Below are 24,377 nucleotides of genomic sequence, written 5' to 3' on the forward strand. Positions count from 1 at the left end.
TAAGGATTGGGATCTCAATGCCCTCACCAGAAAACTGGCGACACACCTTTGCTGCTCCGTGAGAAGACAGCTTTGAGATTGTGACAAGGTGTCTTGCAATGCTTGTTGGGTTATGCTTCCTTTTGCTCATTGATGCTGCAATCTCATCATCCCAGAAAGTGTCTTTGCTGCTTTCAGATGAGTACGAGTCTATGCTACTTTCAGATCAATAAGGTTGCACTAAGCTGGTAACTGTAGACATTGTCGCTTTAATTACCTACTTTCACTTGGATGAGTGGATGGCACTAACAGATTTTTTAGTGGAATAGGCTTGGTTTTTCTCAAGCATGTGACTACTTTCACTCAAGGATTGCTTTGTAAATTGCCACTTTTAGCAAGGATGCCTTGTAAATTGCCACTTTTTTGCTCTTTTCGATGGCGCTTGAAACAGAATTAACTTTTTTGTCCAGAGTTTCCTTGTTCTTCTTGGTGTTAAAAGAGCTATTTTTAAACATGTTATATTCTCAAGGTGGCCACACTTTTTTTGAGTTTAAAAATTAAAAGAATTTAGGAGATTTTAGGAGATTTTGAAGTACTTTTTAAGAGATTTTACAAGGAAACTTGGAAAAACGAATAAAAAAATTTGAAGTATTTCTGAAAATTTTAAAAAACTTTTTCTGAAATTTAAGTATTATTCAAAATTTTAATAAAAAATTTGAAAGTTTAAGTTGAATGTTCAAAAGAAAACTTCAAGTTCAAAAAACAAGTTTTAATTAGGAGATTTTAGGAGTAGTTTTAAAATTCAAGTATATTTTAGGAGAACTTAGGTCTTATTAGGAGATTTTTTAAATATTAGAATACTTTAGGATTTATTAGGAGGCGTGGCCACCCTGTAACAAATATCAGGAAATATAAAAATTGTTAATCCTAAATATTAAGTTAGCAGCGTTTTAAATACATATCAAAACAATGAAAGCAAAAAATTTTAGCCACAAATTTTTTCTTCAATACTATTATAATAACTTATTAAGCGCTTGCGCTTTTGTTTGATTGGGTTTTTTTTTACCATTATTAGTTTAAGAAAATAGCGATCTGGCACAAATAAAAAAAGTTAGGAAGTATAAAAAACTACATTGTTGAAGTAGTATAAATGTGCTGTTGTAGATACTACTTCAAACATGACGAATGAAGAAATCTTGAAATTTCGTATAACAAAAAGGAGTGATCTTAAAATTTTCAATTTTTAAATTTCAAGATCGCTCTCACGGCCCTGACCCTGATTGCACATAATTGCGCTCAATGACAACATATTACAATTTTACGAGCGTGATATATCACGCTTTGAGATGTTCTGTATATATATATATATATATATATATATATATATATATATATATATATATATATATATATATATATATATATATATAATAAAAAAATATATAATAATTATTGAAGTTTAAAATAAATATTGGTGGATTTTGTGTAAATGAAAGCAAACTCAGAAAAAATTAAGTTAAACTAAAAAAAATCTAAACATCCAACCAACAATAGTCAACCGACAAAATCATCAAACTATGTAATCATCACCCAACAAAATAAAAAAAACCATTTTATGAATATCAATAAAAAATGTAATGCTAATTTTTGATTTAATTATTATATAATATATATATAATATATCAATTATTAATATAAAATATATCAATGTAAATAATGTATATATATATATATATATATATATATATTATATATATATATATATATATATATATATATATATATATATATATATATATATATATATATATATATATATATACATATATATATATATATATATATATATATATATATATATATATATATATATATATATAAAATCAGAAAATAGCGTTGATTTATAAATATATCAATGTTATTTTTTAATCTTATTAGATTATTTTAATTATATATATAAATTTGCTATTTTAACATAAGTTTTAACATTTATCTTACATAAGATCGGAGTAATTAAATAAGGCGAACATGCAGGGAATGTGCATACATCAGGGGTTAGGATTAGGATTGCCAAACCAAATATAAACCTTCAGTCAATGTATGTACACTTCTTGCATGTTCTCCCTATTTTAGTCAATCATCTATTAGTCAGTCGAAGTATATGCAAAAAATATAAAAAAAAACAACAACAAAAAACAAATAAACAAAATTAATAAATTATAAAAAAAAAATTAATATATAATAAACATCAATAATAAACTTTCTGAATTTAAACAAAAACAAAATCTTCTTTGTAAATAGAACTGCAGTTTTTGAAAAAAAATATTAAATTCAATTAATTTCTACAATCATTTTTATGGTTTTACCACAAAAAAATCCAATTATTATCATTATCATCAAAATAAAAGAATTATTATACTAAATCCAATTATTACCATTATTAATATCACAACATTAATAATAATCATAATTAGGGATGTAACAGAGGTTTATCAGAGCTCGAGGTTTTAACTAAGATTTTCGTTTTACAGTTTATAAACAAATTTTAATGAATGTTTTATTTTAACTTTTAATTAATAAAACAAAATTGTCTTGATTCACCACTCAAAGTCAGTTCTTTGTTACGTCTTCCAGTTTGAAATTAACAGACTGAATCAAAACTTCGGAACAACCATTTAGAACAGTAATCAAAGTTGTGTAACAACTTTAATATATATACAATTTGCTAATTGTGATTTTGTTCTAATAAAGTAACTTTTGATCCCCTATAAGAATTTTCTTACATCCCTAATCATAAATATTATACTTATAACAATAATAATATAATAATACTAATAATAATAATAATAATAATAATAATAATAATAATAATAATAATAGTAATAATAATAATAATGATAATAATAATAATAACAATAATAAGAAATTTTAAATATAAAAAATTACCTTTAGAACTTTAGTTTCTGGTCGCGTTGGGTAGCTGAATGCAACATCATCAAATGTTATGTTAACTATAAAAAAAATTCTGAATTTTTAAAAAATATAAATAAAAATATATTCTGTCAATAAATTTAGCAAAGATATTAAAAAATGATTTTTGAAGAGAATTTAAAACACAAATTAATAATAAAAATGAATTCACCTTTTGTGTTTTTAACAACAATGTTTCCGGACTTTATTTCAGGAACTCTATCTAACAGCTCAAAAATTCGTATGGAAGCACCAACAGCCTTTTTTAAGCAAAAAATAATAAAACTAAACAACAACAACAACAACAATGATGATGATGATAAAATTTTTTGAAATTGAAGCAATAAACTTACTTTCATAAAATCTCCATAAAGTGATGATAGAAATGCAAATGCCAATGCCACATTAAGTGAATACAAAATAAATGCTAAAATAAAACAAAAACAAATTAAAATAGTAAACTTTGTTTATAAAAATAATTGTCCAAGAAGGTATTCACTTCAAACTAAGGAACTATCTAGCACATTAAGTACAAATAAGTTTAAACAATTTATTTACAAATCAAGTAAACAGATAAATGTAACCTTTTCATCAAAGTCTACTGAATAAAAATAACTTTAACTTTAAAAATCATTATCATAAAATATTAAAACTGCAAAAAATACTTAAAGAAATCATATATTAGTTTAAACTAGTATTTATTGTTTTTATAAAGCTATGTGTATCTGAAATTCTAATCATTAATTGTCTAATCATTAAATGTTAGCTATTTAGCAGGAGAATAATGTAACTACCATTAACTGTGTTTAAATCTTACCCAAAAAATTTACAAACTAAAATAAAAAAATAGTACCATTACATGCTTCTAAATTTTTAAACCACATAAATAACTAAAAACGATTTTTTGCAATTTTGAATATTAATAAACATTTTTAATTTTGAAAAGTTATTTATTTAAAAATTTCAACTCTTTTTGATAATATTTCTGATCAAATTGATCAAGCCCTCTCTTTTTATATATTAACCAATATTGTTGTTGTTGGTGACTTTAAAGCTCATCACACTGAATGACTTGGCTCTAGTGTCAGTGACTCTGCAGGCATTAAAGCCCACAACTTTTACCTTTCTCAATCCCTAACTCAAATAGTCAACTTTACAACTTGCTTTCCAGACAATCCAAATAATTTATCTTCTCTACTCGACTTATGTATTGTTTCTGATCCTAGTCAGTGCTCAGTTTCTTCACATTCACCCTTAGGTGCTTCTGATCACAATTTGATCTCTCTAAAACTATTATCGCATTCTTCTTCATCATCTGAATCCCCCTATCATTGAGCCTCTTACAATTAACTTAATACTGACTGGGACTCTTTCTGTGATTTTCTTTGTGGATTTGAATCTTTTGTCTGATAAATGTGTTTCTTAAGTAACATCTTGGATTCAGGCTGGCATGGAATCTTTTATTCCCACTTGACGATTCCAAGTTAATCTTCTCCTTGGTTTACATCACATTATGCTGCTGCAATTTTCAATTGAAACTATTACTTCCATATCTATCAGCAAAACAATTCTCCAGAAAACAGATGTCTGTTTACTATTGCTAGAAACCATTGTAAAAAGGTTTTGTTTAATGTCAAAGCCCGCTATTCTCAGATCATGAAAACTCGTATTTTATCTCAAAAATTAGGCTCTAATGACTTCTGGACAATCTTTAACAGTATTAATAATAAGGGCAAATCTATCATTCACCTCTCTTGTACAGTTTAGATTTTGTTACTTCACCTAAAGACAAAGTTGAATTGTTTGCTAGAACTTTTCATCGATATAATCTCTTGATTCCACTAGTTGCGTTTTACCTGATATTGCTGACAAAGAGGTTGATCCATTGCTTGACATTTATATCACTCCAGCTTCTGTATCTAAAGTGATTTCCTGCTTGGACTTTTCTACAGCTTGTGGTCTGGATGACATACCTGTTGTAGTTTTGCAGAAGTGTTCTCCGGAGATGTTGTCTATACTTTCAAAACTATTTAATAACTGCTTATCAGAGTTTTGTTTTCCGGCATGCTGGAAAGCTGTTATCCCTATTTTCAAAAATTCTAAAGAGCGATCTGACTCGTCAAATTAGAATTTATTAAATTAATTATTAAATTAAATAAATTTAAAAAATAGAATTAAATACCCTCCCATTAGTCTTCTTCCTATCATAAGCAAGGTTTTCGAATCTTTAATTAACAAACACTTAATCTTTTATCTTAAATTTAATAACTTACTTTCTGATCATCAATATGGATTTCGATCTTCTCACTTTACAGCTGATTTGCTAACAGTAATAACCAATAGGTTTTATCGAACATTAGATAGAGGTGGAGAGGTTGATCTCTCTTGATATTTCTAAAGCTTTTGATAAAGTTTGGAACGCTGGTTTTCTCCATAAGCTTTCTTCTAACGGTGTATCAGGTAACACTGATAAGATTATTGAATCCTTCCTTTCCAATCATAGTAGAAAATTTATCCTTGATGGACAGCACTCTTCTTCATATCCTGTAATTTCAGGGGTTCCTCAAGGTTCTATCCTTGGCCCTTTGCTCTTTTTAATTTATATTAACGATCTTCCAGATATTCTCACATCTAAGGTTACATTGTTGATGCCATTTATGCTTGTCTTGATCAGATATTCTCACATCTAAGGTTGCATGATACTACCATTTATACTTGTCTTGATAAGAAGCCGGCACTCTCTGATTGCTTGGAGGGGGCATTTGAGTTTGAAAAGGATATCACTTCTGCTAAAGCATGGGGCTCACAATGGCTGGTGAACTTTAATTCAAATAAAACCCAATTTTTTCAGCCAATTGTTACCGCAATTATTTTGATCTTCCTATATTTATGAACAGTGATGTACTTGACAAGTCATCTACCCTTCATCTTCTAGGATTAACTTTTACTTCCAATCTTTCTTGAAAACCATATATCGAATCAATTGCAAAATTAGCATCTGCTGAGGTTGCATCTCTTTATGATGCTCAACACTTTCTTACTCAGGAATCTATTCTTTACCTCTGTAAATCTCAAAGTTAATGCGTCCTTGTATGGAATACTGTTGTCATAACTGGGGCAGATCTTCCAATGAAGCCCTTTCCTTTTTAGACAAGACACAAAAACGAATTGTGAACATAGTTGGGCCTGCGCTTGCAACCAACCTCCAACCATTATTATAAGGTTGTAATATTGTTTCTCTTTCTCTTTTCTACAAATACTATAACAGGCACTGCTCTAAGGAGCTAGCTATGCATAAATAAAAAAGAAAAAAAAAGAAGTATTAAAAAAAAATATAAATGATAAAAATAGTATAAAAAAGTAAAAAAAGAAAACATAACGGCAACCAAAAAAACATGTGCCTGTAAATGCCAACTAGGAGTGTGTAGTGAATATATATATACACATATATATATATATATGTATATAAATATATATTTATATATACACTCCTAGTCGGTGTTTACATTATATATATATATATTTGTATATATAAATATATATATATATTTGTATATATAAATATATATATATATATATATATATATATATATAATATATATATATATATATATATATATATATATATATACATCTTATACTGCTGATTTAGGTGAGCAGCATGACATTATACTGAAATAACTCGCTGCCGCGGTCTCCAGTACATACATCGACTGACAAACAGCCCGACTCTCAGCAGAGTGCTGCTACATCGACTAAGGGTTTGGCATGGGGCACCAATCTATTCATTCATTATTCTTCAATTTTTCTGCTTTTTCTAAAAAAGTCGTATTGATTTATATAAGCAGAAAAAGTGAGCAAATGGTTACATAAATATGCTATAGTAGGTATATATATATATTTTTATACATATATATACATATATATGCGTATTTTATACATATATATATATATGTGTATATATATATGCATATATATATATGCATATATACATATATGCAAATATATACATATATATGCATATTTTATACATATATATATGTGTATATATATATGCATATATACATGTATGCAAATATATACATATATATGCGTATTTTATACATATATATACATATATATACATATATATATTTTATACATATATATATATACATATATAATGCGGTAGTGGTGTAGTGGTAGAGCGCTCGCTTCATAAGCGAGAGGTTCTGAGTTTGATTCCCACCACGTCCCTGGTAGTACCGCGCTCAACTTGTTTCTTGGCACAGCGGCCTTGTTCATTAAGGTTCATGTTTTGGAGTTATAGAGTTGAGAGAGGGTTATAACCACAAGTAGCCTCCTCACTTGTAGTGGCCCTCTTGGCCTTGGGGAGGTGAATTTAAATATATATATATATATATATATATATATATATATATATATATATATATATATATATATATATATATATTTGTATATTTTAAATGCGGTATGCGGTAGTGGTGTAGTGGTAGAGCGCTCGCTTCATAAGCGAGAGGTTCGGAGTTCAATCCCCACCACGTCCCTGGTAGTACCGCGCTCAACTTGTTTCTCCGCGCAGCGGCCTTGTTCGTCAAGGTTCGTGTTTCGAAGTTATAGAGTTGAGAGAGGGTTATGACCACAATTAAGTAGCCTCCTCATCTGTAGTGGCCTTCTGGGCCTTGGGGAGGTGAAATAACAAAAAAAAAAAAAAAAAAAAAAAAAAAAAATGTTGACATCTTCAATAGACTTTATTTGTATAAATATTTTAAAATAAAACTTCTTTTTATGGATCAATTTCTATTTGTTAAAAATATTATGATTTTTACGATATTTAGAGAGAATATTGATACCCTTGTTATTAAGTATGTTAAAAAACATTACCGTTTAAATTTAAGAACCAATGTTTTTTGTAAGAGCTTCTTTTTAAGAGATATTTAAGAGAGTTTTTTGTGATGTAAGAATTTGAACATGGGTTTCCAAAATGATGTTGTCACATAATCACCATCATCCCAGTTATGACCATTGTTGCAAAAGGTACTTTTATTGTGTTGTATCTCCAATGCTTCCCTAACTTTTCTATTAAAAAAATCTATTTCTATTTTTAGGGTGTTGCAGCCATTCCAGTAGAAATTTTCTTGGCAAATTTTGAAATGTTCAGCTACAGCTGAATTTTTTCCTTATCCTTGACTCCATATCCAAGACAATAACTTCAGTCAAATTTCACCAACATAACATTTACCACAAGAGCACTCTAATTTGTATACATTGGGATAAGAATTAACTGGTAGAGTGTAGGTTTATTTTTGGAACTAAATAGACTTAGGAGATTTTTTGGAGACTTAAACACTGCTATGTATCCTGCTATTTTAAAAACTCTTTGTAACTTAGAACTGATTCCAGGGATCCAGGGTAAAGACGCAAATCTTCTTGGAGATATCAGGAAATGTTGATTTTTCTTGAAATCTATTTTGTTAACACTTTCTTTTGTAGACTTAACTAGTTTTTTCCTCTCATAGTCGTTCTCTACAAAAAAAAAAACAATCATGAAATTATATGGCAAAATTAAAAACTCAATTTTGCAAAGTCATTTCAGATAATCGTGACAATAATGATGATAATAATGAGGAGGAAAAAGAGGATACATCGATAAGAAACATCAACATATCATAAATGTTATTTATTGCGCATAAACTCTATGGACGAAATCAATAAAGACACCATTGATAATTTTAGGGCCATGGCATGACTTCAGTTTAATTTGAACGTTTGTGATTGCATTTTTGCAATGTATTTTAAAACTATATGTACCGGTTTTATTGTTCGTAACTGAAACATCAAGATAGTTCAATGTATTGGTTAAGTCAGCAGATTTCATTGTGTATTGAATACTTTTATGTTGTTTGTTAAGTAGATCTAAAAACTTTTGCGCATCTTCTTCTACATGGAACCTTGAATGTATATTATCGACATATCTTTTAATTATTTCACATGGATGTTATTGTTATGTCCCAATGAAAGAAAATTACTTTATGATATTGTAAAAAACACTCAGCAACTACTACCATAAGAGCTAACCCAATAGGTCCGGAGTTTTTGAGCTCATGAATATCATTTTCATATTAAAAATAGCAATGAGAAAGAAAAAGTTCTAAAAGTAACCTGATCTCTTCAAAAGTTAATTTAGATATAAAGCTCTGGTTGTTTCTTAATCTTTTAAACAGCATGATTGCTTCTTTAATCAGAACCAAAGGGTACAATTTACAACATCAAAGGAGACCTGAACCTCAGAATTTTTTAAATGCGTTTCATTTAAGTTTAGAGTGGGTTGTACAATATTGACTATATATTTAGAGATGATATATGTAGGTGTACCAAGGGTGCTTACAATTAACCTCATTGGGTAACCTTTTTCAGGCTTATAGGCTTTAATTACTCCATATAAACGTGGTGGTACAGTGCCACTCGGGTAGATATTTTTATATTCTTTTTTGGTAAAATGTCCTAGTTTACTTAACTTTATGAGAGTGATTTGAACTTTGTGAAGAATTTGAATAGTTGGGTTGCAATTTTATTTTTTTGTAAGTGTTCTTTAATTTTTTCTAGAGCACTATTTTGATCGATTTGAACTAATCCAGATTCTTTGTCAAAGGGATATATCTGGATATTCATATCTTTCCTAATTTCATAAAGAGCTCTTCTTTGTTCATTGTTGAGGTTACTTTTAACTGGTTTGGCCATTTTTAAAATTAATAAAACTTCTTGCCTTAATTTAACTCCCTCAGTTGGTTTCTTACTATACTGCAATTTTATGGTACATGATTCGGTAACTGAAATGATATCTAAATATGGTATTGATTTTGGTCCATAACTTGGTTTCGTCCCACTTAATTTGGTTTCGTCCCACTTAATTTGGTTTCGTCCCACTTAATTTGGTTTCGTCCCACTTAATTTGGTTTCATCCATAGAGCACTACGTTTATGCACAATAAATAACATTGACAATGAGTTGTTGTTTCTTATCAATGTATTTGTAGAAAACGGCTGAGAGGAAAAGTCCAGAAAAACTAGTTAAGTCTACAGAAAAAGGTGTTAACAACAAAAAAGAACTCACAAAAAAGTAATTTTTTTTTTTTTTGTTAATTTACCTCCTTAAGGCCAAGCAGGCCACTACAGACGAGGAGGCTACTTAATTGTGGTTATAACCCTCTCTAAACTCTTTAACTCTGAAACATGAATCTTGATGAACAAGTCCGCTGCACGGAGAAACAAGTTAAGCACGGTACTACCAGGGACATGGTGGGGATCGAACTCAGAACCTCTTGCTTAAGAAGCGAACGCACTACCTCTACACCACTACCACATTTCCTAATGTCTCCAAAAAATATTTACTAATGTCTCCGAGAAGATTTGCGTCTTTACCCTGGATCCCTGGAATCAGTTCTAATTTACGAAGAGTTTTTAAAAAAGCAGGATATGTACTAGTGTTTAAGTTTCCAGTTTACAAAATTCTAAAAATAAACCTACACTACCAGTTAATTCCTATCCTTGTGTTTACAAATTAGAGTGCTCTTGTAGCAAATGTTATGTTGGTGAAATTTGACTGAAGATAATGTCTCATATATGCCAGCATCAAACAAGTGCATAACAAAATAAAGGAGAAAATTTAGCTGTAGCTGAATACTCCAAAATTTGCCAAAGAAAATTCCACTGGAATGGTCGCAATACCTTAAAAATAGAAATAAATAGTTTTAATAGAAAAAGTAGGGAAGCGTTGGAAATACAACACAACAAAAGTACCTTTCGTGACAATGGATGATGGCAATTATGTGACAACGCCATTTTGGAAACCCATGTTAAAATTCTTACATCACAAAAAACTCTCTTAAAAAACTCTTAAAAAGAAGCTCTTGCAAAGAACATTATATCATAAATTTAAACGGTTTTGTATAATATAGCGGTTTTATTTTTTATAATGGTTTTTAATATACTATATAACGAGGGTATTAATATTCCCTCAAAATATCGTAAATATAAATATATATACATATATATATATATATATATATATATATATATATATATATATATATATATATATATATATATATATATATATATATATATATACTATTCTAGGAAAAAAATTTGGACCGCAGTACCCCCTTGTTCTGGCAAACTTTAATGGAAAATTGGCTTTTTTTCTCTCGTAAAAACATTAAAAAAAAAAAAAAGTCCTCAAATTTTAAATTGGGCGGCGCCCAAATACTATCGGCGCTATCAAAAATAGTCTAAAATAGCCCTTGATATATATATATATATATATATATATATATATATATATATATATATATATATATATATATATATATATATATATATATATATATATATATATATCAAACGGCTACCAAATAAACTCATACGACCTTTGATTGTTAGTTGATATTAACTTAATTTTATTGGAAATCTAATAACCATCATAATTAAGGCATTAATCCACTCTTATTATTTTGATTTTTTCTGTATTAAAATACTACAAATAAGAATATAGTAATCATTCTGTTACTTATTTTTAACTTAAAGAAAGGAAAAAAAAAAAAAAAATTAAATCAATAATTTTTTAGTTTTTTATAGTTTTTAAAATTTTGTTTTTACCCTTCATTATTGACATTTGTAAATATTTTCACTTGACTTTTATGCCTTAAGTTGACAGAAGATCTTGCATGACATTAAAGTTTTTAAATATAACATTTCATGTAAACAAGTAGTTAAGCATTGTCAGTTGAATATTATCTATATCATCATCAACATCAACTTTTATCTATAACAACTCAAATGCAAATTGAAAAATAATTAAAAACTCTTGCCATTTCCTCTATTTATCTTGTCAATGAGTTCCAAAAAATGGCAATTCAAAAAGCCATGTCAAGTCAAAAAGCCAAACTTTTAATAGTACTGTTCGGTTAATTATAAAGAATGTTTTCAATTTTTGACTTTTTATAGTTTTATAGTTATTTTTAAGTATTAAAGAGTACCTTCAAAAGTGACACTTTTGAAGGTACTCTTGAATAAAGTCCATTCAAAAGGTACTCTTATAATAAGGGAGGTTTTTTGCCACTCATTTGATCACACTCTAGACCTTGTTTGTTTTGGTCTGACTTATCTTTATGCCACTAGGCTAAAAAAACTTTGGAAAAACTCAGGCAGGACTAAATTTTTTTTTTTTATTCTTATACTTTATATATGTATCAACCATCGGAATTAGGAAAAATGAGGTTGGAAATAATTTGCCGACCTCAATTTTTTAGAGGCCGCATCAGGTTGGCAAAAAAATATTTGATACAAATGTCTTACCATAAGGCATAGAAACAAGGCCGGCAATTTTTTCCCACTTCAAACACTTTAAGGTTGGCAGTTAGGTCAGCATTGCCGAATGCCGACCCTAATTCCGAGGGTTGATGTATCTATGTATGTATGTATGTATGTATGTATGTATGTATGTATGTATGTATATGTATGTATATATATATATATATATATATATATATATATATATATATATATATATATATATATATATATATATATATATATATATGTATGTATCAGGGGCTATTCTAGGAAAATAATTTTGGTGGCAGTGACACCCGTGCCGGCAACTATTAGGAAATTTAGCTTAAAAATTCCCTTGTGTAGGTATTTTTTGAAAAAAAAGCAACACTTGCCATATTAAAAAATAAAAAAGGTCCTCAAATTCTGAATTTGAGCGGCGTCTAAATACGGCGCTGTCAAAAATGGTCTCGAATATATATATATATATTTATATGATTGAATATATATATATACTTGTATTCAGGATTTAGATAGGAAAGGTAAGGTGGAACTGTATCAAAAAGTTTAAAGTGTGGGATTTAAAGGGGTGCCTAGTACTCCCTCCAAATTTAAAATTAGGTAGAGTAAACAATATCCCAGTTTTTAAAAGGAGGATGCAGTGCTAAACTAACTAAAAATAAAACTATTACTGTGTTCTCCTACAGAAAACAATAACAGGAAGTATTATAATCAACAAGTATTAAGTACCAGAGTAGGCATTATCAGAGTGCAGATATTATAAAAGTATTTTAAAACACTATAACAACTTATTAAATAAATTAACCAAAATGATTTTGTTAATTTATTTTTACATTTTCATTTAGATGTTGATTTTTTTATTTACACCTTGAAAAATTATATTTTCATTTGCCAGTTTGACCTCAGAAAACTTGTTACCTACTCCAAATTTTCTTCCTTCAAAGACTATATATAAGATAACATGATTATATAACATGACTATATAAGAGATAACATGAATTGCTCTTGCAAAGATGATTTTTTTAAAATTAAAGTTAATTTGAGTTCTTCCAATAATATATTAATGCTAGGTTTATAAGAAATGATATGCTTGCTTTTCTGTGCCATTAAATTTGGCTCTCTTCTTATGTTCTGTTCTGTTCTGAGTCTTGTGTTAAATCAATTGATGTATTTATGAAATGCAAGTGTGGAGCGTTAAAGTTGTGCAAAATAGCTTGCCGTTCGAAATATTTAATAATAATAATAATAATAAATAATAATAATAACAATATCATTAATAAAAATATTAAATTAGAAACAAATAATACAATAGACAATAATATTTTTTTAAATGTATTAACAATTAACAAAAACAACAACTAACTTAAAAAAATATGAAAACCAACAATGTATTTTCAGTAATAGACTAATAGTAAAACAAAAAAATTTAAAAAAGCAATTTCAGCAACTTCAATTAAAGACTTTAAGAGATTAATTTTCAAGCATTTTAATGTTGTTAAAATACTCGAAATTATTAGTGCTTGAATATATTATTTTATAATTGACCCTTTAATTGTTTTTTTATTACAAGTTCTTTGAAAAAAAAAAAAAGAACGATTTTCTGATTTGTCTGCAAAGCTGGAACGATATTCTTATTTTAACCCCTGCTTATATTATTATAAAATAAAAAGGTAATAACTCTTTATTTTTAATAACACATTACAATAATACAAAATATTTTTTATAAATAAAATTTTGTTTTATTCAAATCTACTAGTTAAATCAAAACTAAAAATATTAATTATTAAAATACTAAATATTAAAACACTGAAAAAAAACACAACTAAATACAACTTACAAGTCAACTCTCCAACATTCATATCACCATCAATGACTAACTTTCCGCCATACCACAATACCAAAACAATTGTACCCTAAAATCAATTTAGCCAAACCATTTAATAAAATTAAATGCAAATGTAATATTAAATATATTTAAACCAGTAAATATAAAAATTAAGCCTACACCAACTGAAAGTACTAAAAAAACTTAATAATTAACTATATAAAATATAGGATAAAAGTGTGTATAACATGCTACCTAGTCATTAAGTTAGCGTAAAAAAAAAAGTCCTCAGAATGTCCAGTACAAACTTCTGGATACGCTAATGCATACATACATACATAAATACATAGATACATACATACATACATACATACATACATAAATAGTAATATTTCTAAAATATTTTATTAAGTTTATTAGAAATATTTAAAATTACCTGGCTAATTACACCAACAAACATATTGAAATACCCTAAATACAATAATAATTAACTAAACCTATTTAACATATAATAAAACTAAAGATATAAAAAAAAATCAAAAGATAAACAAAACATTAAAAGTAATCAAATATCTAAAAATGCTTTTGATAATAAAACCTGATGCTATTGATAATTTTTTCCCAGCTAAGAAACTAGCATCTATTCCTTTACTATAATCCTGCTCAGCCTTCGACTCTTGTGAAAAACTTCGTACAGTTCTCATAGAACTTAATGTTTCTTCTGCATTTGTTGCTGCGTTAGCCAAATCATCTTGAAACTTTTTCTGCATGTTCCTAACATATGCTCCTAAAATAAAACAATAACAAATGTTAATAACATTTGTTCCTAATGTTCCTAACATATGCTTCTAAAATAAAACAACAACAAATGTTTATAACATTCGTTCCTAATGTTTCTAACATATGCTCCTGAAATAAAACAACAACAAATGTTAATAACACTTGTTCCTGTTCCTAACATATGCTCCTAAAATAAAACAACATCAACAAATGTTCTTTAAAGTTACAGATCATTGTATTTTATATATATAATTACTGTGATTTGGAATGACATTAAACGCTTATTTTTATTTTATTGAATATATAAGCAGTAAGTGGTTGATATTATCCCGAAATGATGCACATTTATGTTATGTTTACGAATTCAGTAACAGTCAACTTAAAATAAGGAAATTTTAAATAGCTTAATAAGTAGTGAGGTGACTTAAGTGACTTAGATGATTTAGACTTAGATAAATTACACATTCAAGGGTGTTTAGTCCCAGTAGTACAGGGTGACTTAACAGATCTGTTTTATATATAAAATAAAAACAAGATATAAATAATATATTTACATACTAATGTTAATAATATTACATAGAAATGTCTCTATTTTAGCAGAGGGGCATTTCCAATAAATCACATAAGGAAACTCAAACACGTTTTGCCTATTATTTCCTAATTTTATTATTTTATATCAATTATATTTCTATACATCTATTATTTTCCTAATTCTATTATTTTATGTCAATTATATTTCTATAATTCTATTATTTTCCTAATTCTATTATTTTATGTCAACTATATTTCTATAATTCTATTATTTTCCTAATTCTATTATTTTATGTCAATTATATTTCTATATGTCTATTATTTTCCTAAATCTATTATTTTATGTCAATTATATTTCTATGTCTATTATTTTCCTAATTCTATTATTTTATGTCAATTGTATTTCTGTCTATTATTTTCCTAATAATAAAAATCTCTAATTTGCTCTCATTTAATTTTAATCTATATAACTACTTTGTAAACAAAGAATTTGAATATAATAATAAAATAAATGAATTTAATTAACTATTTATCATAGAGTCACAGCAATCGTTTAAATACAGTTCATGAATAATCGCGCACAGAAGTGTGAATTTCTTGTTCTCATGTAGTTATTTTTATGAAAATAAATTGCTTGTGAGTATTTCAATTGAAATATTACACCTCTACAACTCATATTTAATATATTTTCAATGAGAAATAGCAGTCCTCAAATATTTCTAGATAGAGTATAGTGTTTTGAAAACTATTGTATATTTTTCAAACTATTAACATCATCAACATGAACCCAAAAAAAAAGTAAAAAAGATAAAAATATACATATTTAAACATTTAGCCTAAAATCATAATAGTATGCATATTGCTCTATGTCCCAGCTTCTAATTGTACAAACATAGGGAAAAAAATCATGCAATGGAAATGCCTAGTCATAACTTTTTGCCTTTTTTTGACTGTTTTAAGTAGTGCTTACCTATATTTACTTAGCAGTGCCAGTTTTTCAAGATAATAACTAGTACCTGTTTTGCAATACTATTGACACTTACAAAGCCAGGTTATTTTTTATTAAAAAAAAAGGTAATTTTTAAAGCACATTATAAGATTTGAACAGTTAAAAATGATAAAAAGTTTTTAACTGATAAAACTCAGTCACCACTTTATATTTTATGGTTAAACAAAACAAACATCTAATGATTGTATAAGTTGTGTGATTTTTGGTGGCAATAATACAAAATAAATACCATGCTCTTCATACAAGGCCTGCATACAATGTATGATAGATATCACTAAGAAGATTAAGAAGAAGATTGGATCATTGAGTGAGCAACATTATGGGGGTATAAGTATATTGAAACAGTCAGAAAAAGATACGCTATTAAAATAACTCGACATTGCACTGACCCATTATCTTAGTCCATATCTGAATATACTTTGAGTTAGATGCTAAGTTGGTGAGCACTTATGTTAAAATTGTATTTTTAGATATCTTAATTTTTTTTGTCATTCTATGAAAATGGGTCAATCATTTTTTGTAATGAAAATAACTTCTGGTTTTTAAATAATTAAGATGTCAAACCATAATTTTATGGTTTTGTCCATTTAATATAAATTTTTATATTAAAAGCAGAAGATAGGTTTTGATTTAACTCTATCTCAACAACATTCCACATTAGGGAAAATAAAAATCATTACTCCATCTGCTAAAAGAATTCATGTGCCGAAATGCTGTAAAAGTTGTAAAATGACCAGCAAACAGCTGCAGAATGTAAAAGAACAACATGTCAAGAAAGTTTCTGCAAACTGGATTTGTATTCACCTCATCCAGGCTTGCTCCACTGTCTACTAGCCACATAAGAAACTATTGCTTAATAAGAAGCAGAATACTTTCCATTTTCAGTAGGCAGTTCAGCACAAGGGTTGGAGTAAAGAAGACTGGAAAAAGGTAACAGTAATTTTAATTGAGTAGAACTCTTCTAGATTTTTACTTATATAGTTTAAATTTTATAACATTTAAAACAAATAGAAATTAAATACGTTATTATGTTATGCTTTAGAAATTGATTGGTGCCATTCTACTAACTGTCTGCCTTTTCTCATTTAAGCATATTTCACTATATATATATATATATATATATATATATATATATATATATATATATATATATATATATATATATATATATATATATATATATATATATATATATATATATATATATATATATATATATATATATATATATATATATATATATATATATATATATATATATATATATATATATACCTATATATACAGTAGCGTGCAAAAGTTTAGAAACACCTACATTTTATGTATATATATATATATAAATATATATGTATATATATATTTATATATATACATATATATACATGTATATATATATATGTATATATATATACATGTGTATATATATACATATATATATATGTATATATATATAGATATATAGATATATACATATATATATATATATATATCTATATATATATATATATATCTATATAGTTTGTATATATATATATATATATATATATATACTTTTTTGTATATATATATATATTTGTATATATATATATATACAAAAAAGTATATATATATACTTTTTTGTATATATATATATATACAAAAAGATTTCTGAACTTTACAATGTTTAAACCAGGAATGTCACATTATGAAAAGGTTTCATCAGCGCAAAACTATTGAAAGCAAGCCTCGCTCTGGAAGACCTAAAGTTACAACTGAAAAGGCTGATAGATTATTAGTAAGGTTTTGCAAGATTAATCCTCGCATGACTGCTGTCGAACTTAATTCAATTATGCATCAGTTTCATGGCACAAACTGTAGCGTTGATACAACTAAACAACGATTACGACAAAATAATCTGTATGGTCGCCGTCCAGTTAAGAAACCTCTTATATCTGCAAGAAATTTAAGAACCAGAATAAAATTTGCAAGAGATCATCTCAGTTGGACAGTTAATGATTGGTCAAAAGTCCTTTTCTCCGATGAATCAAAGTTTATGCTATTCAGTAGTGACGGAATTAGATATGTCAGACGCCCAATAGGAGACAGATTCAATCCAAAATATCAGTTACCTACTGTTAAACATAGAGGAGGAAATGTTATGGTTTGGGGGTGTTTTAATCGTGACAACCTGGGTCCCATTCATCGCATAGAAGGTATTAAGGACCAGAGAGTTTATTTAGACATAATGAAGAACATTATGCTGCCCCATGCAAAGGACAAAATGAATCGCAATTGGATCTTTCAACAAGATAATGACCCAAAGCATTGTGCCAGATTTGTTAAGGAATATTTTCAATCAAAAAAACCCAACAATTTGAATGGCCTTCACAGAGCCCAGATCTCAATCCCATTGAGCATCTTTGGGAGTACATTGACAAGCAATTAGTTGGTAGAAAACCAACCTACAAAGACAATTTATTTGGTTTGATTAAAGAATGTTGGTATAATATGTTCTCATTAATTTAGTTGATTTAATGCCTCGTCGCTGTGATGCTGTTTTAAAGACAAATGGATATGCCACCAAATACTAACTTTTTTATTGAAACTATTTTATTAAAAAACTGCAAATTTTGAAAGTTTTGGTAAATATTTCAGCTTTATAAAAATAAATAATAGTCCAAACTCAGCTGTTTCTAAACTTTTGCACGGAAGCGTTTACAAAAAAACAATAAAAATTAATTCACCGTTGAGTTTTAAAAATTTTGTGAAATGAATTTTGAATTGTTATAATATAGAGTACATTCAGTAGAAATTTCAGGTTATTTGAGAAAGTTTGTGAAAAGTTATGCGTTAAAAACTGAAAAAAAGTAGGTGTTTCTAAACTTTTGCACGCTACTGTATATATATATATATATATATATATATATATATATATATATATATATTTATATTTATATTTATATTTATATATATATATATATATATTTATATTTATATATTTATATATATATTTATATATATATTTATATATATATATATATATATATATATATATATATATATATATATATGTATATATATATATATATATATATATATATATATATATATATATATATATATATATATATATATATATATATATATCTATATATAGAACCCTTAGATGTTGTCCAAAAGTTTTTTCCATATTTTGTTGACAAAAAGTAAAAATTAAAATGCAAGACCGGAATTTTTTTTTTTTAATAATGATAGACTGCCTGCCCCAACCAAACCCTCAGTCGATGTAGCAGCACTCCCTTGCGGGTCAGGCTATTTGTCAGTCGATGTAGCAGCACTCCCTTGCGAGTCAGGCTATTTGTCAGTCGATGTAGCAGCACTCCCTTGCGAGTCAGGCTATTTGTCAGTCGATGTAGCAGCACTCCCTTGCGAGTCAGGCTATAAGATAGTCGATGTAGCAACACTCCGCGCATGATTTACAGTAAAAAAAAATAAAAATAAAAACATTTTATTAAAAAAAATAAAAATAAAAACATTGTTTATATTGTTAAAAACATTCAGAATGTTTTAAAAACATTCAGAATGTTTTTAAAAACATTCTGGCCAATTAAATTTGCATTTTTGTGGTTTTTTTATATAACAATTAATTTGTAATTAAATTAATGGTTTTGACTTTCGTCCAACACGAAAATGTTGGACGAAAGTCAAAAGTAATTAAAAGTGACATATGTGTTGGCGTAAGAATCACTTTTTTCCTTCCGCTCTTCCCAAAGCCAACAAACTATAGATCTATATATATATATTTATATATATATATATATATATACATATATATATATATATATATATATATATATATATATATATATATATATATATATATATATATGTATATATATATATATATATATATATATATATATATATATACACATTTTAAGTCAGACCTCTTCGTACATGTTGAAAGGAGAGCTGAAACATTGTCTGTAAACTAAAAGGTCCTAGGTCAGTGACTTAGAAGGTTTTTGTTGGCAGCACTGTGAAAACCAGCTGTGTTCAGCTGGTAGCTGTCAGATGTTTTTAATCCAATTTTTGTTTTGTTTTAGTTATTTAACAATTTGTTTAGGCTTATCATAGCATATAATGCAACATGTTTTCATAAAAACGTCTTAGACAAAACTAATCTAACACATTCCATATCGTTCCATTTAGGCTAGTGAATTAACCTTAAACAGTAGCCAAATGTTATAGCCGAATTACTCAAACATCATTTTTTACAGTTTGGCTATGGCATTTAGGCCTACCTTGTGTGGATGCCTTTATGGTGTTAAAATTAGTCGTATTCAATGATTGCGCTCCCTGTTGGTATTAAGAAAATCACCAAAGGACCTTCGAGGGAAAAAATTAGGAACGAATGCAATCAGGGGCAATGTAAGACTTCTGATAAGAGAACATATTGAAAGTTATCCGGTGAAACAGAGCAAATATGCTGGTAAAACTATCAAGTATCTAGATGCTAGACTAAATGTCAAAATTTTGTACTCAATGTTTAAAGAAAAACATCCTGAAGCAAAATGTAGCTACAAATTTTTTCTAGGCTACTTTAAGGACAACTTTACGTTAAGATTTGGCCATCCCTAGATAGACTCTTGTTGCACCTGTGAGGAGCTTAATTTAAAATTACAAAGCCCTCATCTCAGCAAGGAGAAATGCTGCTGCTGAACTGATGCTGCACAAACGTCGGTCGAAAAAGTTTTACAACTAACTCCACAATGAAAGCAACCCGGAAACAAAACAAAATGAACCGCATGCCTTAGCGATCGCATTTGACTACATGCAGAATATCCCTTTACCAATGATACCAGTCCAGGAAACCTTTTACCTCAGACAGCTATCTGTTAACCTCTTCACTATTCACGATGTGAAATGCAATAAAGGTCATGTTTATGCGTACCATGAAGGTACAGCCAGAAAAAGCCCTGATGAGGTGTGCTCTTTTGTGTACAATTACCTAATGTCTGCTCCTCCACAGTCTACTGAACTCCATGTCTACTCAGATAACTGTAGAGGCCAAAATAAAAACCATGCACTAAACAGAGTCTTTTTGGCTCTCACAGATACTGGCGGATTTGATCGAATCGAGCAGTACTACCTGATAAGAGGTCACTCGTACCTACCTTGTGACCAGGACTTCGCAGTAATAAAGAGAAAACTGAAAAGGTATGACAGGGTGTACATTGTTCACAAGTTAACTGAACTTCTCATTACTTCTAGTACTACTGGTAAGTTTACTGTTGAAGATATTGTTGATTTTCAAAAGTGGTGGTCAACATTCTACAAAAAATCTTGCATTTCAGAAGAAACACGGGGAAAGAAAGTTCCAGCTAATAGTAAGATTAGTTTTGGAATAAATTCTCTAATGCACTTCACAGGACTTCTCAGGTGTAACGGGTGATGCAGAAGTTATCGGACAAATCCTAATTTCATTATTTGACCATAATAATTAGTTTTTGTGGTTTTATGCGTAGGCATAAATGTTCTATAAAATATAAACTTTATTATTTGAAACACAATTATTTAAAATGAGGTTAAATGCAGCTGAACGAGAATCTTTTCAAAAGCGACTAAAAATGTTTTTTGTAAATAAACCTAAAACAAACAAAAAAAAATCGTAAATCATTTTGAAAAGGAAGGATTTGCTCGAAGTACAATAAATGATAACCTGAAAAGACTTGAAACTGTTCAATTGTTTTCTGATAGAAAGCACCCTGGTCGTCTGACATCCTGGACTAGAGAAAAGAAAGCCGAATTAACGAGACTTGTCAACAATCGAAAAGGGGACAGTCAGAGAAAAATAGGTATTAAATTCGGTGTAAACCAATCAACAATTGGTCGTCAGTTAAAAAAAATGAATATTAAATATAGAAAACGTGAAAAGACTCCAAAATACACTACAGAACAACAAATAAAGGCAAAGAAAAGAAGCAGGAAACTAGTTAACCAACTCTATAACACAAAATCGCTTCTAGTCATCGATGATGAAAAATACTTTTGTTTTGCAGGGGACAACATGCCTGGAAATTCTGGATACTACACAAACAACAAAAAGACATGCCCAAAAAGTGTTCGTTTTATAGGAAAAGAGAAATTTCCAAAAAAATTATTCATGTGGATAGCCATATCTGACCGTGGTATGTCTGAGCCATTGTTTCGCACTTCCAAGGCTGTAGCGATCAATTCATCAATCTATATTAATGAATGTTTAGAAAAACAACTTCTTCTATTTATTCACAATTATCATGGAGACTTTAACTATTTATTTTGGCCAGATTTAGCAAGTTCTTATTATTCTAAAGATTCTCTAAATTGGATGGACCAATATGTCTATTACGTTGATAAAGAATCCAATCCCCCAAATGTGCCTCAAGCACGACCTATTGAAAATTTTTGGGGACATTTGGCACAGAAGGTTTACGAGGGAAATTGGCAAGCTTCAACAGAGCAAGTTTTGATTGATCGCATTAAACTAAAACTACAAGAAATTGATTTAAACTTTTTACAGTCGCAAAGAAATTGATTTAAACTTTTTACAGTCGCAAAATTGAGATCAATTGCAGATGGTGGTGTTTTTTCATATAAAAAATAATATATTTTTATTAAAAGATAAATGCTTTATTAAAAAAAAATATAATAGTAGTTTGTTTTTTTATTTATAAATAAGTTATTGACGTTTTTATTTTGTCCAATAACTTCCGCATCACCCGTTAATTGTCTGTAGGCCACTCATTGATGGGCTGATGATCCAAACTTACAAGATGTCTCAAGTTGTTGATCGCATCGTCGAGTTTCCGCAAAATGTGTGCTACCCATTGGGTAATGTTCCGATAAAAAGAGTGAAACTGCAGGATACTAGGAAGCTAATGCAATATGTTCCGGATGAGTTCAGTGGTTTTTATGATGAACTCATGAGCTGGCCAACAACTGACGAGGCGAATGACAGGGATGAGGAACACGATATCTAGTGAGGTGTCTGACAAAGGCTTTGTGATTGGTCCTTTTATACATTGTGTGATTTAATGTGTAATAGTTTGACCTTTGATTTTTAATAGTTTTTTGTACTAAAAATGAATAAATATATAAAAGACACGCTTTTTGTTATTATCCTTAACACGTAAACAAAAAGGTTCTAAGTCAGACAACTTTAACAATGTATAACACATATATATATCATAAATTTTGATATATATTTTAACAAATCTAATATTTAAAGATGTCAAAAAAAACCCAGATTTTTTTTGAATTTATTAAAGTAATAATTTTGGATTTAATAAGTTTTTTCTTATTCCGCGAAAAAATAGTTTTAATGACTTAGAACGTTTTTGTATACATCGATTCAATTAGTAAAAGCACTTATCTAACTTTTATCTTCAACATCATGTTTCTCCATCAGTAGGTTCATCAGAAAGAATGTCTAAACATCAAAAAGTTCAAATTATTGGAAAATTTCAAAAAGTTCAAATTATAGGTAAATTTCACAGGAAGTTGGGAATTGTTATAATTAATTATGTAATAACTGTAGTGTTTTGAAAGTTACATCAACTACATTAGATAATTAAAAAATCATGAAATTAATTCTTTAGAATTACATTAATTTTAGACTGGTCATTTATTTTTATAATTTTTTAAAAGAAACTTACTTTCATGTCTGCATTTAGAAATTAATTCAGATTTTTTATTCAATAAATTTTCTTGATCTAATGAGTTATAATTTCAAATTTTTCTTGTAAACATAGTATACATTTTTTTCAACATGATGTTGAAGATAAAAGTTAGATAAGTGTTTTTACTAATTTATTATTGCTCTGTTCTTTAAGAACATTGAGCACTCTATTTGTAGAATACACTGACATAATATATATATATATATATATATATATATATATATATATAT

At 28.0% G+C, this 24,377-nt stretch overlaps 1 protein-coding gene across 1 annotated transcript in view; it reads right to left on the reverse strand.

Moving 5' to 3' along the window:
* LOC101241118 (uncharacterized) overlaps nucleotides 1-24,377 on the reverse strand; it is a 74,903-nt gene that overhangs the window by 17,518 nt on the left and 33,008 nt on the right. Inside the window, exons 8-13 of the mRNA XM_065807763.1 lie at nucleotides 14,726-14,914; nucleotides 14,564-14,598; nucleotides 14,140-14,215; nucleotides 3,303-3,376; nucleotides 3,122-3,209; nucleotides 2,926-2,990 (exon numbers count right to left, since the gene is read on the reverse strand). Coding sequence (XP_065663835.1) covers nucleotides 2,926-2,990; nucleotides 3,122-3,209; nucleotides 3,303-3,376; nucleotides 14,140-14,215; nucleotides 14,564-14,598; nucleotides 14,726-14,914 — 527 coding nt within the window. The remainder of the gene's footprint in view (nucleotides 1-2,925; nucleotides 2,991-3,121; nucleotides 3,210-3,302; nucleotides 3,377-14,139; nucleotides 14,216-14,563; nucleotides 14,599-14,725; nucleotides 14,915-24,377) is intronic.

Source organism: Hydra vulgaris, chromosome 10, assembly GCF_038396675.1.
Source record: "Hydra vulgaris chromosome 10, alternate assembly HydraT2T_AEP".
Classification (NCBI taxonomy): Eukaryota; Metazoa; Cnidaria; class Hydrozoa; order Anthoathecata; family Hydridae; genus Hydra; species Hydra vulgaris.